Source organism: Egretta garzetta, unplaced genomic scaffold (genome assembly GCF_000687185.1).
Source record: "Egretta garzetta isolate BGI_Z169 unplaced genomic scaffold, ASM68718v1 scaffold179, whole genome shotgun sequence".
Taxonomy (NCBI): Eukaryota; Metazoa; Chordata; class Aves; order Pelecaniformes; family Ardeidae; genus Egretta; species Egretta garzetta.
In genome coordinates, this window is record NW_009270001.1 from 429,268 (window position 1) to 446,818 (window position 17,551).

Sequence of the window (17,551 nt, forward strand, 5' to 3'; positions counted from 1 at the left end):
CGCTGAGGGGAGAGGCCTGCGGCTGCGGTTCCCTCCCAGGGACGGGGATTCCACCAACGGAAAGAAAAAAAAACCACCACCCACAAAAGCAGACCCTCACAGCGTTTCTTAATTGGTTATATAAATTAAGTTTATTTCGGCATTCAACAGAAAACAAAGCCCTCAACAAAATTAGGTCACTTTTCAACATACCCGTACTGGTATGACCCCATCATCATCACCCCTTGCTTTCTTTTCGGGGCGGAGGCGAAAAAAAAAAAAGATAAATAAAAAGCTTACATTTACCCCAAACTCCTTTTCTTCTAATTAGCTACAAAAGTTTTATCGCTAAGGATAGCGTGCTTACCTCTCCGAAGAAAAACCAAGCCAACCCACTGTTGCTTTGCCACAATTCCCTAATGAGGAATAGCTCCGTGTTCCCTCCCTCCCCACATCACAGCTTTAAAAACAACCAAAGAAACCCTGAAGAACTGGGAAGCAGATTTAACATACAAACGTGTTCAGGAAGGACCATGTTTAAAGCAGCGATGCAATCCAAGAAGCGACTGCATTCGGCAGACCTTTAAGGAAAACCGGCAAACAAGGAGTCGCATGATGCCGCCAGCCGAGGTTAATTGAAATTGCTTGGTACAAGAATGCATCATCATGTTTTTTAGTGGTGAAAAGCAGTCAGACATTCCGTGGCGCAGGGACGGCAGCACTAACCCCTCCAGCAGTCCTGCGGACGCAACCACACCGTGCCGACGTGTCTGGTGACTCCCATCTCCCAGCCTGTATTCATCTCAATAACTCTTGCAACTTCTACATTAAATGGAGAGACATAGTAGGTCCCGAGACAAACCATAAATGCAGCAGTAAAAGGAGAAAAAAAAAATCAAAAGCCCTGCTTCATAAGCAATTTTTAATGTCAAATAATAATAATTAAAAAAAAAAGACAAAAAAAAAACCAAGCCAAAGAGACCTGTCCTGAGCCCAAAAGCTCAAGACACACGTCCCTTCCTAACCTGGGATCGTTCACATTTGCCAGCTGCTTCAAAAAACAACTCAAATGTCTGTTCTAGACTTGAAACACGGGGGTGTCTTGCACTAACAACCTCTGCAGGAAACTGAATTACAACATATGACCATAAGAAGGAGAAAAAAAAAAAAATAGAAACACCGTCAAATATAGAGAAAACATATTCTTACTCCCCGTGCTTATGAAGAATATTTGAACCTGGCGTTCAAAAGTTTTTTTTGCTGTTTAACCACGCCACGGGAATCACCTGATGTTTTTTTGCAGACAACTGAAACCCCTCCTTGCAGTCTTAATCAGTTTAGTGATTAAAAATAACATTTCTTTTGCATGTTTTCAGGGTAGGAGAAAGAACTGCAGAAGAAAGATTCTTCCTGGAGTCTGGTGCTGCCTAAAGTCACAAATCCAAATCCATGATAACCTTACAGAAAGCTGTGGTATGCAAGGTCAGGGTACGTTACTGTAAATTGCCATTTCATGTCATCTGCAAGAAACTTTCCCAAGTCAATACACAATGTTTTGTTTCATGTACATAAAGTAAAATACTTAGCAAGAAGGTCACAAATTGTCCTTTAGCGTCCATCTTTACAAGTCTATTTTATCATCAGGAAGAAAAAAAAAAAAGTGATCTTTATATTTTATTAAGCAAACACCCCCGAGTAGAGAGGCTGATATCCACTGTCTTCTCTCTTGCAAGTAAGCACGCAGACACTCAGCATGCCAAAGAACTGAAAAAGAGAGGAGAGAGAGACTTAGTTCTGCTGTATTTTGTTTCAGTCATCGGACCCAACACCTGTATGTTCACTAGACTTCATCATCATAGCAAGGACATTCTTTTCGTATTAAAAAACACTTAGAAAACACATCTACAGAAAGTGATTTTTTTTTTCTTGCATATCAATTTCCAATAATAGTTCCAGCTCAGCTTTATCATCCCTGGTTTCTCACATTAATTTACACAACCGCATGAATTCCCAGTTATCTTACTGTGGGAAAAAAATCAGTGAAAGCATTTTAAATGAGTTCTGTAAGATATTTATGCATATAAAATATGCAAATAAAGATAGTGCAGAATACGCTAAGGCAATCTTTAGAGATGATCACGGGAGAGATCCTGGTGGGAGGGTTCATCACAAACAGTAACGGGACATTTAATGGGAGTGTAGAACTCATCACTTTTACATGAAGGGAAATAATGGAAACAACATTGCTGAGCCATTTAAGCCCACGAGATCAAATCCTGTAAACAATCACTTCTCTGCCAGGGCCAAAATTAAGAAAAGAAAAGTTTAACTAAGTCAAGCCCCAGTCCTAAGATGTCATCTAGACAGGTTTTTGGCTTCTGCATTGAGTTCAGGAGTAGGATGTTAAGCAGCAAGTGCTCTGCACCGGCTCACTCACAGCCACTCTTCTACAGAGAGCAGATATTAAAAGAAAAAAACACTTTACTGTTATTAAATGGTTCAAATCTCTGTCAACAAGGAACAGGTTACTAATCTTGGAGAACAGGAACAGGGAACAATGACAAGCTAGCAGGCTAAAATTTATGGGTCAAATCTTTGAAGAAATGCCTACTCAACTTTGTGATGTGCCAATTGCAAGGAGTTTCACGTCAGGGCTTTTCAAATCTAGTTTTCACCCACAAGATGATCTGGTTTCACGTTTCATTTAATGCAATTTGACAAGTCTATAAATAGTCCCACCGGTTTCATTCCTAGTCATATTTCTAGCCCATTTTGAATCCAGGTCTTTAAGCACAGGACTATTCACTGAGTTATACCTAAAAACAAACCTCGATGAGCAACGTTTTAAATCCCAATTAAATATAGCAAAGCTGGTGGATTTAATAAGGAATTCTAGAGCGAGGCCTTTTAGTGCACCCAGCTTTTTGTACTTCCTACCAAATGACAAAGATGGATGCTCTGTTGACTTGCCATCCCAAATCTCCTACTAGCTTTTTGGATTCCTCCCCTTATCATCAGGCAGATGAAATGGAGGAAGTTGGAAGAAAACAAGTGAGGAACAGAGGACTGGGTCTACGTCAGAGCCAGGAAAAGGCTGCAGGCTAATAGGACATGGTAGAAGAAAAAGCCCTGGGATCAAAGGATAAACAGTATTATTCTCCATGAGGGAAGAGATGAAACGTTTACCTTTACAATGGCAAACCCCAGGATTACAAGCATAGCGTAGCTGATAACACTCTGCAGCCCAGACTCCACTTCCTCTGCGCAGCCCTGCCATGAAAGAGATGGGTGAAAACAAATCAGAAGATATAATTCAGCTGGATGGTTTTTTGGCTTTTTTTCCTCCCCGATGCTTAAGAGGAAGCAGGACCTTGTGAGGCCTGACTAACCAACCACTGCAGACCTGAGGGCTTCCATTCCTGTCTTCCAGACCCGATGGCTTGTTTTTCACCTCTTCCTTGGGGAGAGACACTGATATTTGCTGCTTCTTAGAATCTCCTCTGGCTCGGGTCACTTAAAGAAGCCCCCAGAACTCAGAGCCAAGAAGACCAGCAAATGGTATCTACAAAAGGCAATTTTTGGGCTTGTGCCCCAGACCGAAGAACCTGGTATGTGATTCTCCAGATTCATGGTCAGTCCTGGAAGAGTCTTTTCCTCTACCCCAGGTCTGTTTGAACTACGTGCCCATAGCTAGCACTCTGGCCTTGTCACGTTGCTTCTGTGGCAACACGAAATGGAGGACTGCTACCAGCAGGCAAGACCAAAAATCCAGACTGGTGCCCCTCCTTCATCACCTAGGAGCTTCTATAGAATAATATGAGAAGGAAGATAGCTAGAGGAAAACCACAGGGATGGAAGGGTTTGGGGGAAAAAATGCTGAAAGGAATTGGACAAAGTTGTCCCTAAACCCTGTCTAAAGTGCTTTCCTCATTGGTTCTGGCTGGTTGGCTGGTTGAGAATGATCATGGCCTAGTTGTGAAACTGTGCCCTTTCTCCTCACCCGCGTGTTGAGTTCCTGTGGCTGATCCAGACGCCCCGTGCAGTTCTTCATGTCTTGCCTGCAGCAGCTCAGAGGGACGCTGTTGTTACCGGTGGAATTAAACCACTGCGTGGTCGTCCAGTCGCTGTAGTTCTTTACCCCACAACAATGAAGCTGCCAAACACAGGATAGTTACAAGGATGTATGAATATATATGACCTCAAATGCTAACATTGGATTGAACACCTCTTACGCACACCGGGCAGGAGCTGCCCACAGCATGCAGCAGATGTACAAGTCGCAGTATTTCAGGAAAATAGTAGCAGATATATTAGATCAACTTCCCTTTGTACACTATTACCTCCTTAATAGTTTATTCTTTGTGCAAGCTCTGATATTAAAGTGACAGGTTGCAGGATAGAGTCTTCTGTCATCTTTCTATTTTATGGTACAGGGCTCTCAGCAGCAGTTACTCACATGTCCTCATTTGCTCTGATCCAAAGGCCGCTCGCATCAACAAGATAATTCATTTACATGAACTTCACACCAGGAGCCTGAAAAATGCCAACCCTGCAAAGTGGGGAGCACCCTCAAATGCCTTGGAGAATCAGACGCTAAAGACCACTGCAGAGCTGAGTTCCAGGATGCAACCACACTGACCCTCTTCCTCTCCCTTCCCAGCCCAAATTCCTTGCTTAGGACCCAATTGTTCTTTTCTAAATAATTCTCAGGACAATTTAAATGTTTTCTTACATGTTCTTGCAAGTAATCCACAACAGAAGACTCCGCGTTTTTCCCATCATACTTCCCAAAGACTGAGTGCATTGTGCCTTGCACGTCAGTTTTTACCTATTTAGAGAGGAAAAAAAAATACATATTGTTTTAACATGAGAGCTAAGAATTTTATCTAGTGGAAACTGCAAAAGATCTGTATCCCAACTAAGTCAAGGGGAAAAAAAAAATTAAAAAATAAAACCAAAGTGATGTTTTAGATAAAATGCAGGTAGCGCTTAAGCAGAATCACGTTCCTGGATAGAAGCTAGCCTCTTCTGATGGGAGAGCATCAACAACGGTTTAATCCAACTTAGAGATTGTTGTGATGCCTGCAGATGGTGCCATCCCCATTCCCTGCAGATTGGGGTGTAGTGCAAGAAAACTGGATATGCTGGAATGCTCTAACACCACAAGATCTATTCTTTACTTTTAGGTTAATACAGAGATACTAATTCTTTGCTTACCTTTTCCCTGTAAACAAATCCCAGGACAAAAGCGGATACTTCTGCAATAAAGATAACCAGGATAATGGCCAAGAACTGAAATTAAGAGAGAGAGACTGTAAGGAAGAATTCCACAGCATTTGAGTTCAACTGCACATTACCCATTCACGTTAATTTATAGTGGTAAGTTATTGTTATCTGTTGTTGCCTCCCTAACCAAAATAGTTTCCAGAAAATGATTACTGCGCATGTCTGGGATTATGACCATGGTTCCACAGGATCTGTGCCCAATGTAGGCAGCCTCCTGAACACCTCCACGATGCGATCTGTGGGAAGAGCCTACAAAACACTTCACAAGGCGGCCGTTGAACAGGACACTGCACAAACAAACCAGCAGCAGCTTAGTTAGGTACGTTGGGCACTGCTTGCTGAGCTCATATTGCCTTCACGGCATGACCTGAGGGCCTGAAGTTACTCAGCTTGAACCTTTCTGGGTTTTTAAAATGTCTAGAAGAAGTGGGGGCATACTTTCAGGATTCAGAGAACTAAAGTCCATGGAAAAATACTTTTTTTTGTTTTGCGCTTGCTTGCTTTGGCAATTCACATCTCCTGTTCCCTCACCATCACCCTTCTTCACAAAACTGGCCACTCTCCACGCTTCTTCCCGGCAAGCTAGCTGAGGCAGAGCCATGAAGCTGCCCATGACTGCAGGGACTTGCCTGTACAAGGCAGTGCAACTAATAATTTAGCCTGCACCTCACTCACCATCAATCAGTGCGTCACAGCAGTGCATCGCTCCCGCGAGGAAGCGGTGCTTCAGCAGTATATTTCAAAATAATGTTTTACTTTCTGTTCTGTACATCCTGAGAAGGTATGGTGTAGCACCACCCATACCATGCAACAGGGTGAAGATGAGGACATGCAAGAACGTGCAACACTTACCAGCCCTAGACCAACTCGAGACTCCCGGAAGGTGGCACAGCAGCCGATCAACCCAATGACGAACATTACCACAGCGACGCAAATAATGATCATGGCTGGCAACAGAGCATACTTGTCCTGCAGAAAGTTGTCATAGCTCTTGTAGGTGTTAAAGACATATGCCCCAACATAGCTGAGACCAGCTGCTGCTCCCTGAAATGCAATAAAGAAAGTTATTAGCAGTTATTTACTAAGCATCTGCCTGGGAAAGTAAATACGGACCTTTTTGTGACAGTGCAATTAACGTTTCAACTTTAGAAGTAATGTCTACATTATGCAAAGATCTAGAAAAAAAAAAAAGCTGCATCTGAAACTAGCTACCCGTTCGAACTTTAACACGGAGAAGACAAAATTCACTTTCTTGTGAATCGCTCCTCTACTAAGGAAGCACCGCTTCAGCCGAGCTGAAACCCGGGAGTCTATCAATGTGCATCAGCCAGTATTTCAGCAGAAGGACAAGTTCACACTTCCTACCCAAGATCACCTACATCCCACCTAACACTGCATTGGGAAGGATCAACTTTTAAGATGATCACCACAGCGGCAGGTTTTTGGTTTGGGGCTTTTTTTGAGGAAAAACTCATCCTTTCCGCGCTCACAAGAGCATCAACCCACTAAGACGTGCACAAATGTTCTTGATCTCAGCAAAACACAGTCCCTCCTTTTCCTGGAGGAAACAGATTTCTGCATCCTCTAAAATAAACTCTTCTCCAAAAGGATGTTTTTGCCAATTGAGGCCAACATACAGCGCACCGGGGGCTGCTGTCCAGCTAGCAGCCCTGGAGATTGAAGGCTTTTATCCACAGAACTGGGTACAGCCCTGGAAATAACACTGACAGACTCAGCAATGCCTCACCAATGGTGTAAAAAACCCCATTCTCTCTCGAGTTACAACAGCTCATCCACCCTCTATAATCCTGCAGGTGCAAGACTACGCTTGTAAAAATGAAGCACTGTCTGTACTCACATTCTGGAAACTTGAGGGAAACCAGTCTGTGTGTTTTCAACAGGCTACAGCTGGATTTCATCATGCAGCTTACAAACAGTTCATTACTTCCCCCAGTGCTAGACATTTTAATTAAATCAAACAGTCCTCACACTGGAGCTAGGACTTGCTAATTCCTTTACCTTGTTTGGCTCCTTCCCCTCCAGCCAGGTCTGCTGCCTGCCCTTCAATTACCTCCAAGTGCAGGGGATGCCCTTCGTTTCAGACAGCGCTCATCCCACACCACACTTGCATTCCTGGACGCTGCCTGTACCTCAAAATTACCAGGATCGGATGCACCAAGTGATGAAACCAGGATCAAACTAACCCTTAAGAGATATTTAGTACACGTCATGCAAGATCCTGCAGTGTTGGGGCTCAGATATGGAAGGTTCTGAAGAGGCTTTTTTTTTTCTTCTCCACATGCATTGGGTTTTCAGGCAGTGCTAATGATTAAAGCAGTTCCTAAAACTTCCTTTAACTTTTCCTCTCATTGAGGAAAATCCAATTTCCCTGTCTGCAGGCATACAGCGACCAGGGCTTCTTCCTCCTACCCCTTGTTTGGGATGCAGGGAAAGGATGAGACCACTCAAAGGGCACCATCGCCTTCTCACTTCACCACTGTGAGCAACCTCACCTCTTCCTTCTCCAACACTGTACAGAAAGCGAGACAGGAGAAGTCCCAAGTCTCTGGAGTGGTAGCAGCGCCAAAGGTGGGGCTGGGGACATTGCACCTCCATCTTGCCTTGCCTTCGATCATGCAAAAAGAGCAAGGCGTACGACTCAAAAAGCGCATCCCGTCTTTCTGACCTGGAAAGCTGGATGCATGTGCGACTGTCCACCTATTCTCCCCTCTGGAACAGCATTATCTGGGCAAGGGCAGCCATGGAGGAGGAAGCAACACTCTTGGGTGAACTATCCGTCATCATGGAGAAAATGTGATGAGAGGATTTGCCCAATATATCCTTTCTTGCTAATATTTTCTAGGACTATCGAGCACCATGTTTAGCCAAATTGGCCCCAAACCCAGTGAAAGCAATGCAGAATCACTAGGAACTTGTAAGGGCTTCTTCCTGGCTCAAACTACTACAGTACAAGCAGCTCTGCTCCTGGGTTTAAGATGGAGTAATCCGCAATAGAATTTGTTTGCTTTTAATTTATCATTAAAAAAAATAAAGTTTTACTTCAGTATTCTTCATCTGGAAAAAATACAAAGTCACTTTTCCATTTGCTGGACTAAAAGATGTATGTTATTTGAAAGAGATGCTAAAAAGTGACCCTAAGGAGTTAAATTGGATAGTTTATCCAAGTTAAAACATTTCTAAGGAAAAAAAAAGTAGCATCTCCCTGAAAGTGTCAGAGAAACTTGGAAACTCAGAGGCCCACAGGGAAACTCTGCTTCCCACTGCCATCTCTAGAACAACCAGAAGCAAAACCAACTTATTGCAGCAAAGCCAAAGTGATGGAGCTTTCTGTGCCCTTCCTCCAGGTGAGCTCCCTCTGGAAGGCTTTGGAGGTTTGCAGGGGAAAACAGAGCCTCCTGGGAAAAAAAAATGTTTATAGTTTATAACTTTTTCCTTATTCTTTCGTAGCTTTTGTGCAGTGTTAATATCCTGAACCTAATGAATGCAGCATCCTGACTTCTGAATCAATCGCAGTCACTCAGGACACAAGATTCAAGATGGGATGCAGGGGCTGTTATTAACCACTCGGCTGGGCCAGCACCAGCTGAGAAAGCAGCCCATGAAGTTCCTAAAATGGTTCAGAGTTTGGCCCCTGCTCCCACAGAAGCTGTGGAAAACATCCAAGTGACCATGGCAGGAACAGCGTCATGCTCTGGGTTGACTTAAAAATTTCTCTCTACTGAACGCCATGCATGGCTAGAAGCATTGCACGAATATTTCTGTAGTTCTTGTTGGTCCTTCCATCCTGACTGTAACCCCTGACTGCATTTGTTGCTAAGCTTTAAAGCCTTCCTGGTAAACGTGGGTACGGCTGGAGAGTAACGGTATCCTGGTTTCTCAGGTTGTTGGGACATTTCAGGCAGGTGCACCATGACTCCCCAGCATGCACCAAGTCATAATCCTCCACCATGAATACAGACACAACATGGCGATGCTCCCAGCCACTGTGTTTGTACCCCAAAATCACCTCATCCTTGGTCTCTCTGCTGCTGCCATCACCACAAACCTAACACAGAGCCGTGTTAATGGCTTTACAAATTCCAGGCTAGAGAAAGTACTCCCAGGTAGTCACCCTAAACCAAAGGTGGAGCTGGCCACTAGCAGCATGAAGCCTCCTGCATGCGTACTTTGAAACCAGGCGCTTGCATCTGGGCACAGCCACCAAGAAGAAGGTTTTTCCTGAGGCCATCGGCCTTTGGTGCAGCTCAGCACGCAGGGTGGGGATGTCCCACCACGGTTGTCATCAACCCCTGAGCGCCCACAGCCCCAGGAGAAAACCAGAAGGACCGTGAGACCCTCAGAAAGGTTCACGATGGAGGAAAGGAGTCCCTGGGGAAAGGGAGCAGGGGTGACTTTACCGCAGGAAAGGCAGCACAGACTGAACAGCCAGGGTACAAATAAAGCATAAGCCATGTTTCTGGCAAGTAAATGAGTCATCTGCATTCAGCAGCAATGTCATGCCAAAACGTGCACAACGGAACAGCCTTGTGACTTGGTTAATGTGTAAAAGTTAATGTGCAAAGTGCAAAGTTAATCGTTTGTCATATTCAGAGGACGTGAAGCCCTGCTCTTTTGCGTAACTCCAGTCCTAGCTTTTGCCAGTAGGCCTGTACTTCTAAAGTACAGCCTATAGACAGTCTGCTTCATAATTTAATCTTCCTACAGGATGTTTTACACAAAAGAATCCTCTAATATTTCCATTGTACTTCTGCAAACGATTTAGACAACGTTCTTTAGCTCTCCTCTCTACTTTACGCCCAGGTTTCTACCTATTTTCAGCGTGCTCAACACACAATGCAAAGGAAGCACATACAGGAAATGCTAAATATGGACCAACTGTGGGAAAATAAAAAAGCCTTGTTGCTACCACAAATTCAGGACCACATTGTAAAGCCAATTCACAGAAGTTCTACAAAGCCAGGACTAGCAAAGCACCAAGACAGTAAGCCAACATCAGAGGGTCCAGCGTTGAGTTCAAGGAGATTCTTGTCCAAACTTTATCAATGCAGATACAGACTGGCACTATCACAGCAGGTTTTATTTCAACATTCAGGATTGTTTGGGTTCTGGTCAGAGATGAAACACAGCCAGCAAGAGGTCTGTTATCATTTCTGAACTTCTGCTTCTAAGCAGAAAAAGGAAGTGTAATGAGGTAAAAATAGAAGACTTTGGGTAAAGACCCGGCTTAAAGGAAGTTCAGATTTTTCCCCACAAAGTGAGAAACAGCCACAACTTCACACATAGATTTTAATTCAAAGTGAAGATTTTGAAGCCTGAAGAGCAGGGTCACTCAGGATTGGAAGGCATTTCAGGTAACTATCTGTTCCCTCTTTTATTTTTCCAGATGAGTCCCAGAGCTAAACTTGGAAAGTGGGGAAGAAAAATATTTCAGAACACAAATCTCTGAGCTCTCCCCTTAAGCCTTCCCAGTACTTAAGGCAAGTTCAAAATCTGGTGGAGGGATTTTCCCCCAACATTGCAAAATCTTCAGCTCATTCCTAGATTGAAGATGAAACTTCTCTAGAAAAGAAGGACAACAAGAAATGTCCTTTGCACTGCTGGTTAGACCTTAAGTCAAGAGTAAAAAGTGTAAAGTACACCTGATTAAACAGGTTTCTGTTAGATCTCAAAAAACCCCCACCAACTTTCACGTTTTAAGCCTTTTGTTTAAGCAATTACTTTTGGGGAGGAAGAGATCAAATAATTCCTTCCTCATGATTAGTCAAACACCTTCTCAAACACATCTAAAATGATACATGAGGTTGCCAGGATTATTCCAAGAAATTCACACTAGAAATTGTTATTGTTCTTCACAATTTTTTTTTTAATTCGGCGCAGAATAGGATCATGTGATGCACAGAGACGCTTGGCCCAATGCAGCTGGCACAAACCCCAGCACCAGCAGCCAAGGGGTGATGCAAGGCTGATATGGGAAAACCTGTTCACCTGGTCTGTGGGGCTGCGTCGCTGCCTGCACATTGCTCTGGTCGGCCAGCGATGGCAAGCAGAACATCCTATCTTTACCCCTTCTTCCCCAAACATCCCCGGCTGACTCACTGGGTCTCCAGGAAATGCTGCTGGTATTTCTTTACAACGATACCCATAGGACAAGCTGAAGAGATGAGGTAAATGGAAATTTTGCAGGAAAGCCCCTTTTCACAGCTGAGCGACAAAAGTGCGACCATCTCTGCTGTCTCACCCACCACAGCTCGCATCGTTCCAGGACCTAACGCCAGAATTACTTTCTTTACTTTACTTTACAGCGAGTTTGCAGATGACACCGAGCTGTGTGGTGTGGTTGACGTGCCTGAGGGGCGGGGATGCCATCCAGAGGGACCTTGACAGGCCTGAGAGGTGGGCCTGGGCAAATCTCATGAAGTTCAAGAAGGCCAAGTGCAAGGTCCTGCACATGGGTTGGGGCAATCCCCAGCACAAATACAGGCTGGGTGGAGAATGGATTGAAAGCAGTCCTGAGGAGAAGGACTTGGGGTTGTTGGTTGATGAGAAGCTCAACATGACCCAGCAACGTGTCCCTGAAGGCCAGAAAGCCAATGGTACCCTGGGCTGCAGCAAAAGCAGCATGACCAGCAGGTCAAGGGAGGTCATTCTCCCCCTCTACTCCATTCTCACAAGACCCCCCCTGCAGCCCTGCGTCCAGCTCTGGGGTCCTCAGCACAGGACAGACGTGGACCTGTTGGAGTGGGGCCAGAGGAGGCCACAAAGGCGATCAGAAGGATGGAACAGCTCTGCTATGAGGACAGGCTGAGAGAGTTGGGGTTGTTCAGCCTGGAAAGAGAAGGCTGCAGAGAGACCTTATTGCCGCCTTTCAGTACCTGAAGGGGCCTACAAGACAGCTGGAGAGGAACTTTTTACAAGGGCCTGTAGGGATAGGACAAAGGGTTATGGCTTTAAACTGAAAGAGGGGCGATTTAGATTAGATATAAGGATGAAATTCTTCACTCTAAGGGTGGTGAGGCACTGGCACAGGTTGCCCAGAGAAGTTGTGGATGCCCTTTCCCTGGAAGTGTTCAGGGCCAGGTTGGACAGGTCTTTGAGCAACCTGGTATAACAGAATGTGTCCCTGCCCATGGCAGGGGGGTTGGAACTAGATGATCTTTAAGGTCCCTTCCAACCCAAACCATTCTATGATTCTACGATTTTTACCTTGTGTCCCACCATCAGAAGGGGAATTTTTAATATGCCGATGACCATGAGCCCCAGCCCTTCTAGAGAGACTTAGAGCCATGAAAATACTTCATGACATTTTCAGTGTCACAGCCATAGAAGGGGCCCCGTAAACTTCCCTCTATACAATTACTCTGAAAAAGAAAAAAAAAATACTAAATTTGCATCCATCAGTCAAGCAGAACAGATACTTTTCCACCTTCCCTTCTTTGTTTTAGAAAGTTGACCTTACGTGATGGCTGGGAACAGGAGTTTGTGTTCATTTTCATTTATCAGCGTAGGCTTCTTTCCTCCTCCCACAAAACCTAAATACAATACAGCACAAGAGCCAAACTACTAGCTATGAAGTTAAAGGGAAGCGTTTGTTGTTTTGAGGTTTTGTGGGGTTTTTTGGAAGGTTTCTCCCAGCATCCTCCAATTTCAGAGTGTTGATTTGATCATTTGGTCTGTTAACGTGGACCAGCATAGGATTTTCTTTTTAAAAGGCTGTAGTGCTAAAAGGAAAAGCTGCAAGAACAGGTTAAATTGCAAATTCACCCAAACAAGTGCATTCAGCCAGACGCATCCTCTATACAGTAAAAGAAGGCAGACAATGAGACTTTAACGGCATTTCTCCCACACCAGACGGGACTTTCCCAGGGCCAGCACTAACATCTGCCGCAGCACGAAACTTGGACTGATCTGACTGCGTCAGCATCATTCACTTTTTATGGGCAAAGAAAGGTATGATAAAGAATACTGTTTATCTTTCAAGCGTAACAGCAGTTGTTTTCTGCAGCAAACTACTACAAATACATACTGGAAGAACCATCAATATCCACACAAACACTTTCTGAACCATTCCCTTCTAGTTCTTCATTAGACCTTCAGTTCACAGAGGTGTTTTAGTTAATTTGAAGGCCTGAAAACCACTTTTTTTTCCCACCAGCATCATTGCATAGCAGTGATTTAAGTCAGAGTACCTCACCCAATACAATACCTGATACTGATGTTCTGCCTTCACATCCAACAACTCCATTCCCTGGGATGCTACCACCTTTTCAGCAACTTTAATTTGCCAGAGGACAGGGTAGGATATCATCTTCAATTATTAGTTTGCCAAGTGTTTGCTGCTACTGTGCTGTCCCCACGCCTCACGTATCTAGAATCCACGCCAAGCAACACTGGTCTCAATTACAGCTGCACACCCCCTCCTTAACGCAGAAGACGCTCCTTGTCTTTGGTTTCTTTTGTGTGTAAAAAATTTTGTGTACAAAAAAAAAGGGGGTTGATTTACCTTGACCAGTAAATCCTCTGCTCAAAAGGGTTTGCACAACATTTGTTCCATCAATAGTTTATTTTATTACCCAACAGCCAGCTTGCATGGCAAGGGGAATTACTCTTTCTGGCTCCCTCGCTGCATTCCTCTACTACAAGTTTTATTCTTCCCGTTCGCCACTAGGTTTTCAAGTCCTCCCTACCTGCTGCATTACTCCATTTCCATGGAGTCAACAGGTCTTCTAGTGACTTCAGGGGAAAACAAAGGCACTGAGCACTTCTGAGAAAACCTTCTTCATTTTATGGTCGCTTTTAAACAACTCCTGTTTAAAACTCCCATGCCCATCAGATGGCCATGCAGGCAACAATGTCTAGGGAGGGGATGTACCCACCATGTGCTGCAGCTCCTGGCCACGCGTAGCTCCTGGCCACTGCTGGACAGGCTGGCCATGCACTGGTGCGGTACGAGGTCACAGAAGGGTTGGGGTGGGAAGGAACCTCTGGAGGTCATCTGGTCCAACCCCCTGCTCAAGCAGGGCCACCTTGAGCTCGTTGTCCATGACCACGTCCAGACGTTTTTTGACTGTCTCCAAGGATGGAGACTCCAACACCTTTCTGGGCAGCCTGTGCCAGTGCTCGGTCACCCTCACAATGAAAAAGTGTTTTCTGATGTTCAGATGGAACTTCCCGTGTTTCATTTTACACCCACTGACTTTGGTCCTGTCACTGGGTACCACTGAGAAAAGCCTGGCTCCATCCTCTTGGCATCTTCCCTTCAAGGTGGTGCACATCTGTAAGATCCCCTGGAGCCTTCCAGGCCAATAGGATGCTTCTAGGCCAACATGATGCTGGGGTGCATCAACAAGGGCATCACCAGCAGAGATAAAGAAGTCATTATCCCACTCTACTCAGTGCTGGTCAGGCCTGGAATACTGTGTACAGTTCTGGTCCCCGCTGTACAAAAAAGCTGTGGACAGGCTGGAGGGGTTCCAGAGAAGGGCCACCAAGGTGATCCAAGGCCGGGGAAACCTCTCTCAGCCATATGAGGATAGGCTGAGAGAGCTGGGTTTGTTCAGCCTGGAGCAAAGGAGGCTCAGAGGGGATCTCATCACCACATACCAGTACCTAAGGGGTGGCTACAAGGAAGATGGAGACTCCCTTTTCACTAGGAGTCACATGGAAAAGACAAGGGGGAATGGGTACAAGTTGATCCTGAGAAGATTCCTATGATCCTTGAGGTCCCTTCCAACCTGGGATTCTATGATTCCATGATTCTTCTCTTCTCCAGGATGAACAGTCCCAGCTCTCCCAGCCTTTCCTCACAGGAGAGATGCTCCGGTCCCTTCATCATCTCCGTTGCCCTCTCACCAGTATGTCTGTCTCTACTGGGGAGCCCAGCACTGGACCCAACGGTCCAGACGTGGCCTCACCAGTGCTGAGCAGAGGGGAAGGACCACCTCCCTCCAACTGCTGGCAACACTCCTCCTGAGGCAGCCCAAGATGCCCTCCACTTTCTTGCAGCAAGAGCACGTTGCTGGCTCCCGGTCAGCTTGGTGCCCACCAGGACCCCCAGGGCCTTTCAAGCTGCTTTCCAGGACATGAACGGCTCTGCTCTGCTCCCCACTGCCCTAGAAGTCCTTTAGTTTCTGAGGCCTTGGAAGCCCACAGCTTCAAGTCTTTCTCCGCTTTTTTCTACTGGGGGGGGAAAAAAAAAAAAGCAATCGGCAATTTAAAAACCTAGCACACACATTTCTGTGTTCCCTCAGACTCTCACGTTGTGAAAACATTGATTTGCAAAATAATAAAAAATACTAAACTCAGCAAGTTGGCTTTGGATTGGAGCAAAAACCACCAAAGCTGTGAGCCCCTACCAAGTTGTCCTCGATTGCCAGCAGCACCAACGGCCCTGGGAGAGACTTATACTGATCTTGTGCCAGTCGTTAGCCACAATTTCAAAACCTTTAAATCAGAGTCTCTTCATGCGAGATACAGCGGTGGGACCTAACCGACAAAACTGTACTGAGCCTACTTACACAAAGCCACAGGAGACTCCTCAAAGTACGTGATACGGAAATATTCAGCTGCGATGTACAACTACAGGGCATGTTTCAGCTTGCCTTCAAAACACACCGCAGGGCTGCTCGGCAGGTATGGTGGGAATCGCTTGATTTTTCTTTTTCTTCCTCAAATGCGCAGCAGCCAAAAGGCTCTGAAAACCTATGGCTCTCTTTTACAGATTAAAAAAAAAAACCCAAACCAAACCCTAAACCAACATCTACTTACAGTTTTTACATGCTGCAAACCCACACACTCAGGAAGGGATTCTGGTTTCAGTGGCTTTGTTTTCAAGTTATATTAAATAAATGTTCTCCTTCGAGTTGCCTGAACATGTCTTCATCTGTTCCCCAAGCCTAACTCCAGGGTTATTTTCCCATCCCTAAAAGCCAGCACGTATCCTACAAAGCGTAAGCGGCGGGATGTCCTTGTAGACACACTGCATACCGGTGCAAAGCAAGGAATCCCGCCCCAAATCCTCTGACTTCTAATGCTTAAGCCCTGGGGTCAGTGTGCTGTTGCTAATCAAGATTACAGAGCACCACGTGCCTCCGAGGAGAACAGGACCGCTCTTTGGAGAAAGCAGCGCCGCCCTTTCCACTCTTATTCTCCCCAAATACAAGACAGCGACTGCAGGGCAAGAGCCTGCTGTGAGTGTAACTTCAGCTGAGCATGGATTTATCGGCTGCTGCCAAGCTGTTTTGGATCTGAACAGCCGGTGCAGACACAAAACACCCTCTAGTTCAATATTTGCCTTCAGAACCACCTTAGTTCCTTAATAAGCTGTTCCTGGCTCAGCCACCAGACCCTGCGACTTCCACCTCACGAGCCACGAGCCGAAGAGCAAAGAAGTGCTCCTAAACCACAGCGGAAGGAATCCTAAAGCCTGGGGAAAGTTCTCAGAGCTGGTAATGGGGCAGATGCCTCTAATCTGCCCTGAAATATTGCTTGTTGCCCAGCTGAAAGGGAAGGGAGCAGGGCCACATGGCAGTTACGCGCCTCCTCCCCTAAGGAAAAGTGCAGGTCGGGATTTTCCTGATGTAAAGGGATCCTGCCAGCTCTGCAGTAAAGCAAACGCAGCTTGGCAGTGCCACGCTTTTGGGGCAAATGAAGGAAATGCCCAGTTCATACATCAACGAGAGGAAGGAGCCGCTTTCTATTCCGCCCAGATAAAGTGTCCTCAAGCTCTGAACTTCTCGCAGAGGGGTGACAAAATGGGACCTCTCGAGCAGCTGTAATTATCAGAGGCACTTCTGCAACATCAGACCTCTGGTTTTGGAGAGCTACAAATGAGGAGACTCAAAAAGAGACCAAAGCACATTTAGAATCGGATCTGTATCCCCCCCACCAGGCCTTTGCACAGCCTCAGGGACCGTTGGGGACAGACAGACAAAGCTTGTTCCCCAGAAACACGCAGGAAAGGGTGAAGTTGCTCACACCATATCTGCATCACCATGTGAACACTTCCCCTTTCCTGACCACACAGCACCAACATCTTCGTTTTAATTTTGTCCGTGAGGCCCTTACGCATACAGCAAAGTGTATTTTCCTGAAAGTCAGTTTAAGTTCTGCTTCCTGATTTGGGGCAGAGTCGTTAAAAATAAGGAGGAACTTTGCTTTTCGAGGCGTTGCTCAAGTGGACCATGCTAAAGTGCCCAAGTCCGGTACCAAGCCCTGGCATCAGCCCTGTCCAGTGACAGCTCCAGCTCAGAAGGCTTTTTTTTCCCCC

At 45.5% G+C, this 17,551-nt stretch overlaps 1 protein-coding gene across 1 annotated transcript in view; it reads right to left on the reverse strand.

The window, feature by feature from the left end:
- Positions 1-142: 142 nt before the first annotated feature.
- Positions 143-17,551, reverse strand: part of LOC104134188 (tetraspanin-36-like) — a 30,073-nt gene continuing 12,664 nt past the window's right edge. The window contains exons 3-8 of the mRNA XM_035903087.1: positions 6,118-6,309; positions 5,197-5,271; positions 4,712-4,807; positions 3,980-4,132; positions 3,166-3,249; positions 143-1,743 (exon numbers count right to left, since the gene is read on the reverse strand). Of these exons, the coding sequence (XP_035758980.1) occupies positions 1,657-1,743; positions 3,166-3,249; positions 3,980-4,132; positions 4,712-4,807; positions 5,197-5,271; positions 6,118-6,309 (687 nt within the window). The 3' untranslated portion in view covers positions 143-1,656. The remainder of the gene's footprint in view (positions 1,744-3,165; positions 3,250-3,979; positions 4,133-4,711; positions 4,808-5,196; positions 5,272-6,117; positions 6,310-17,551) is intronic.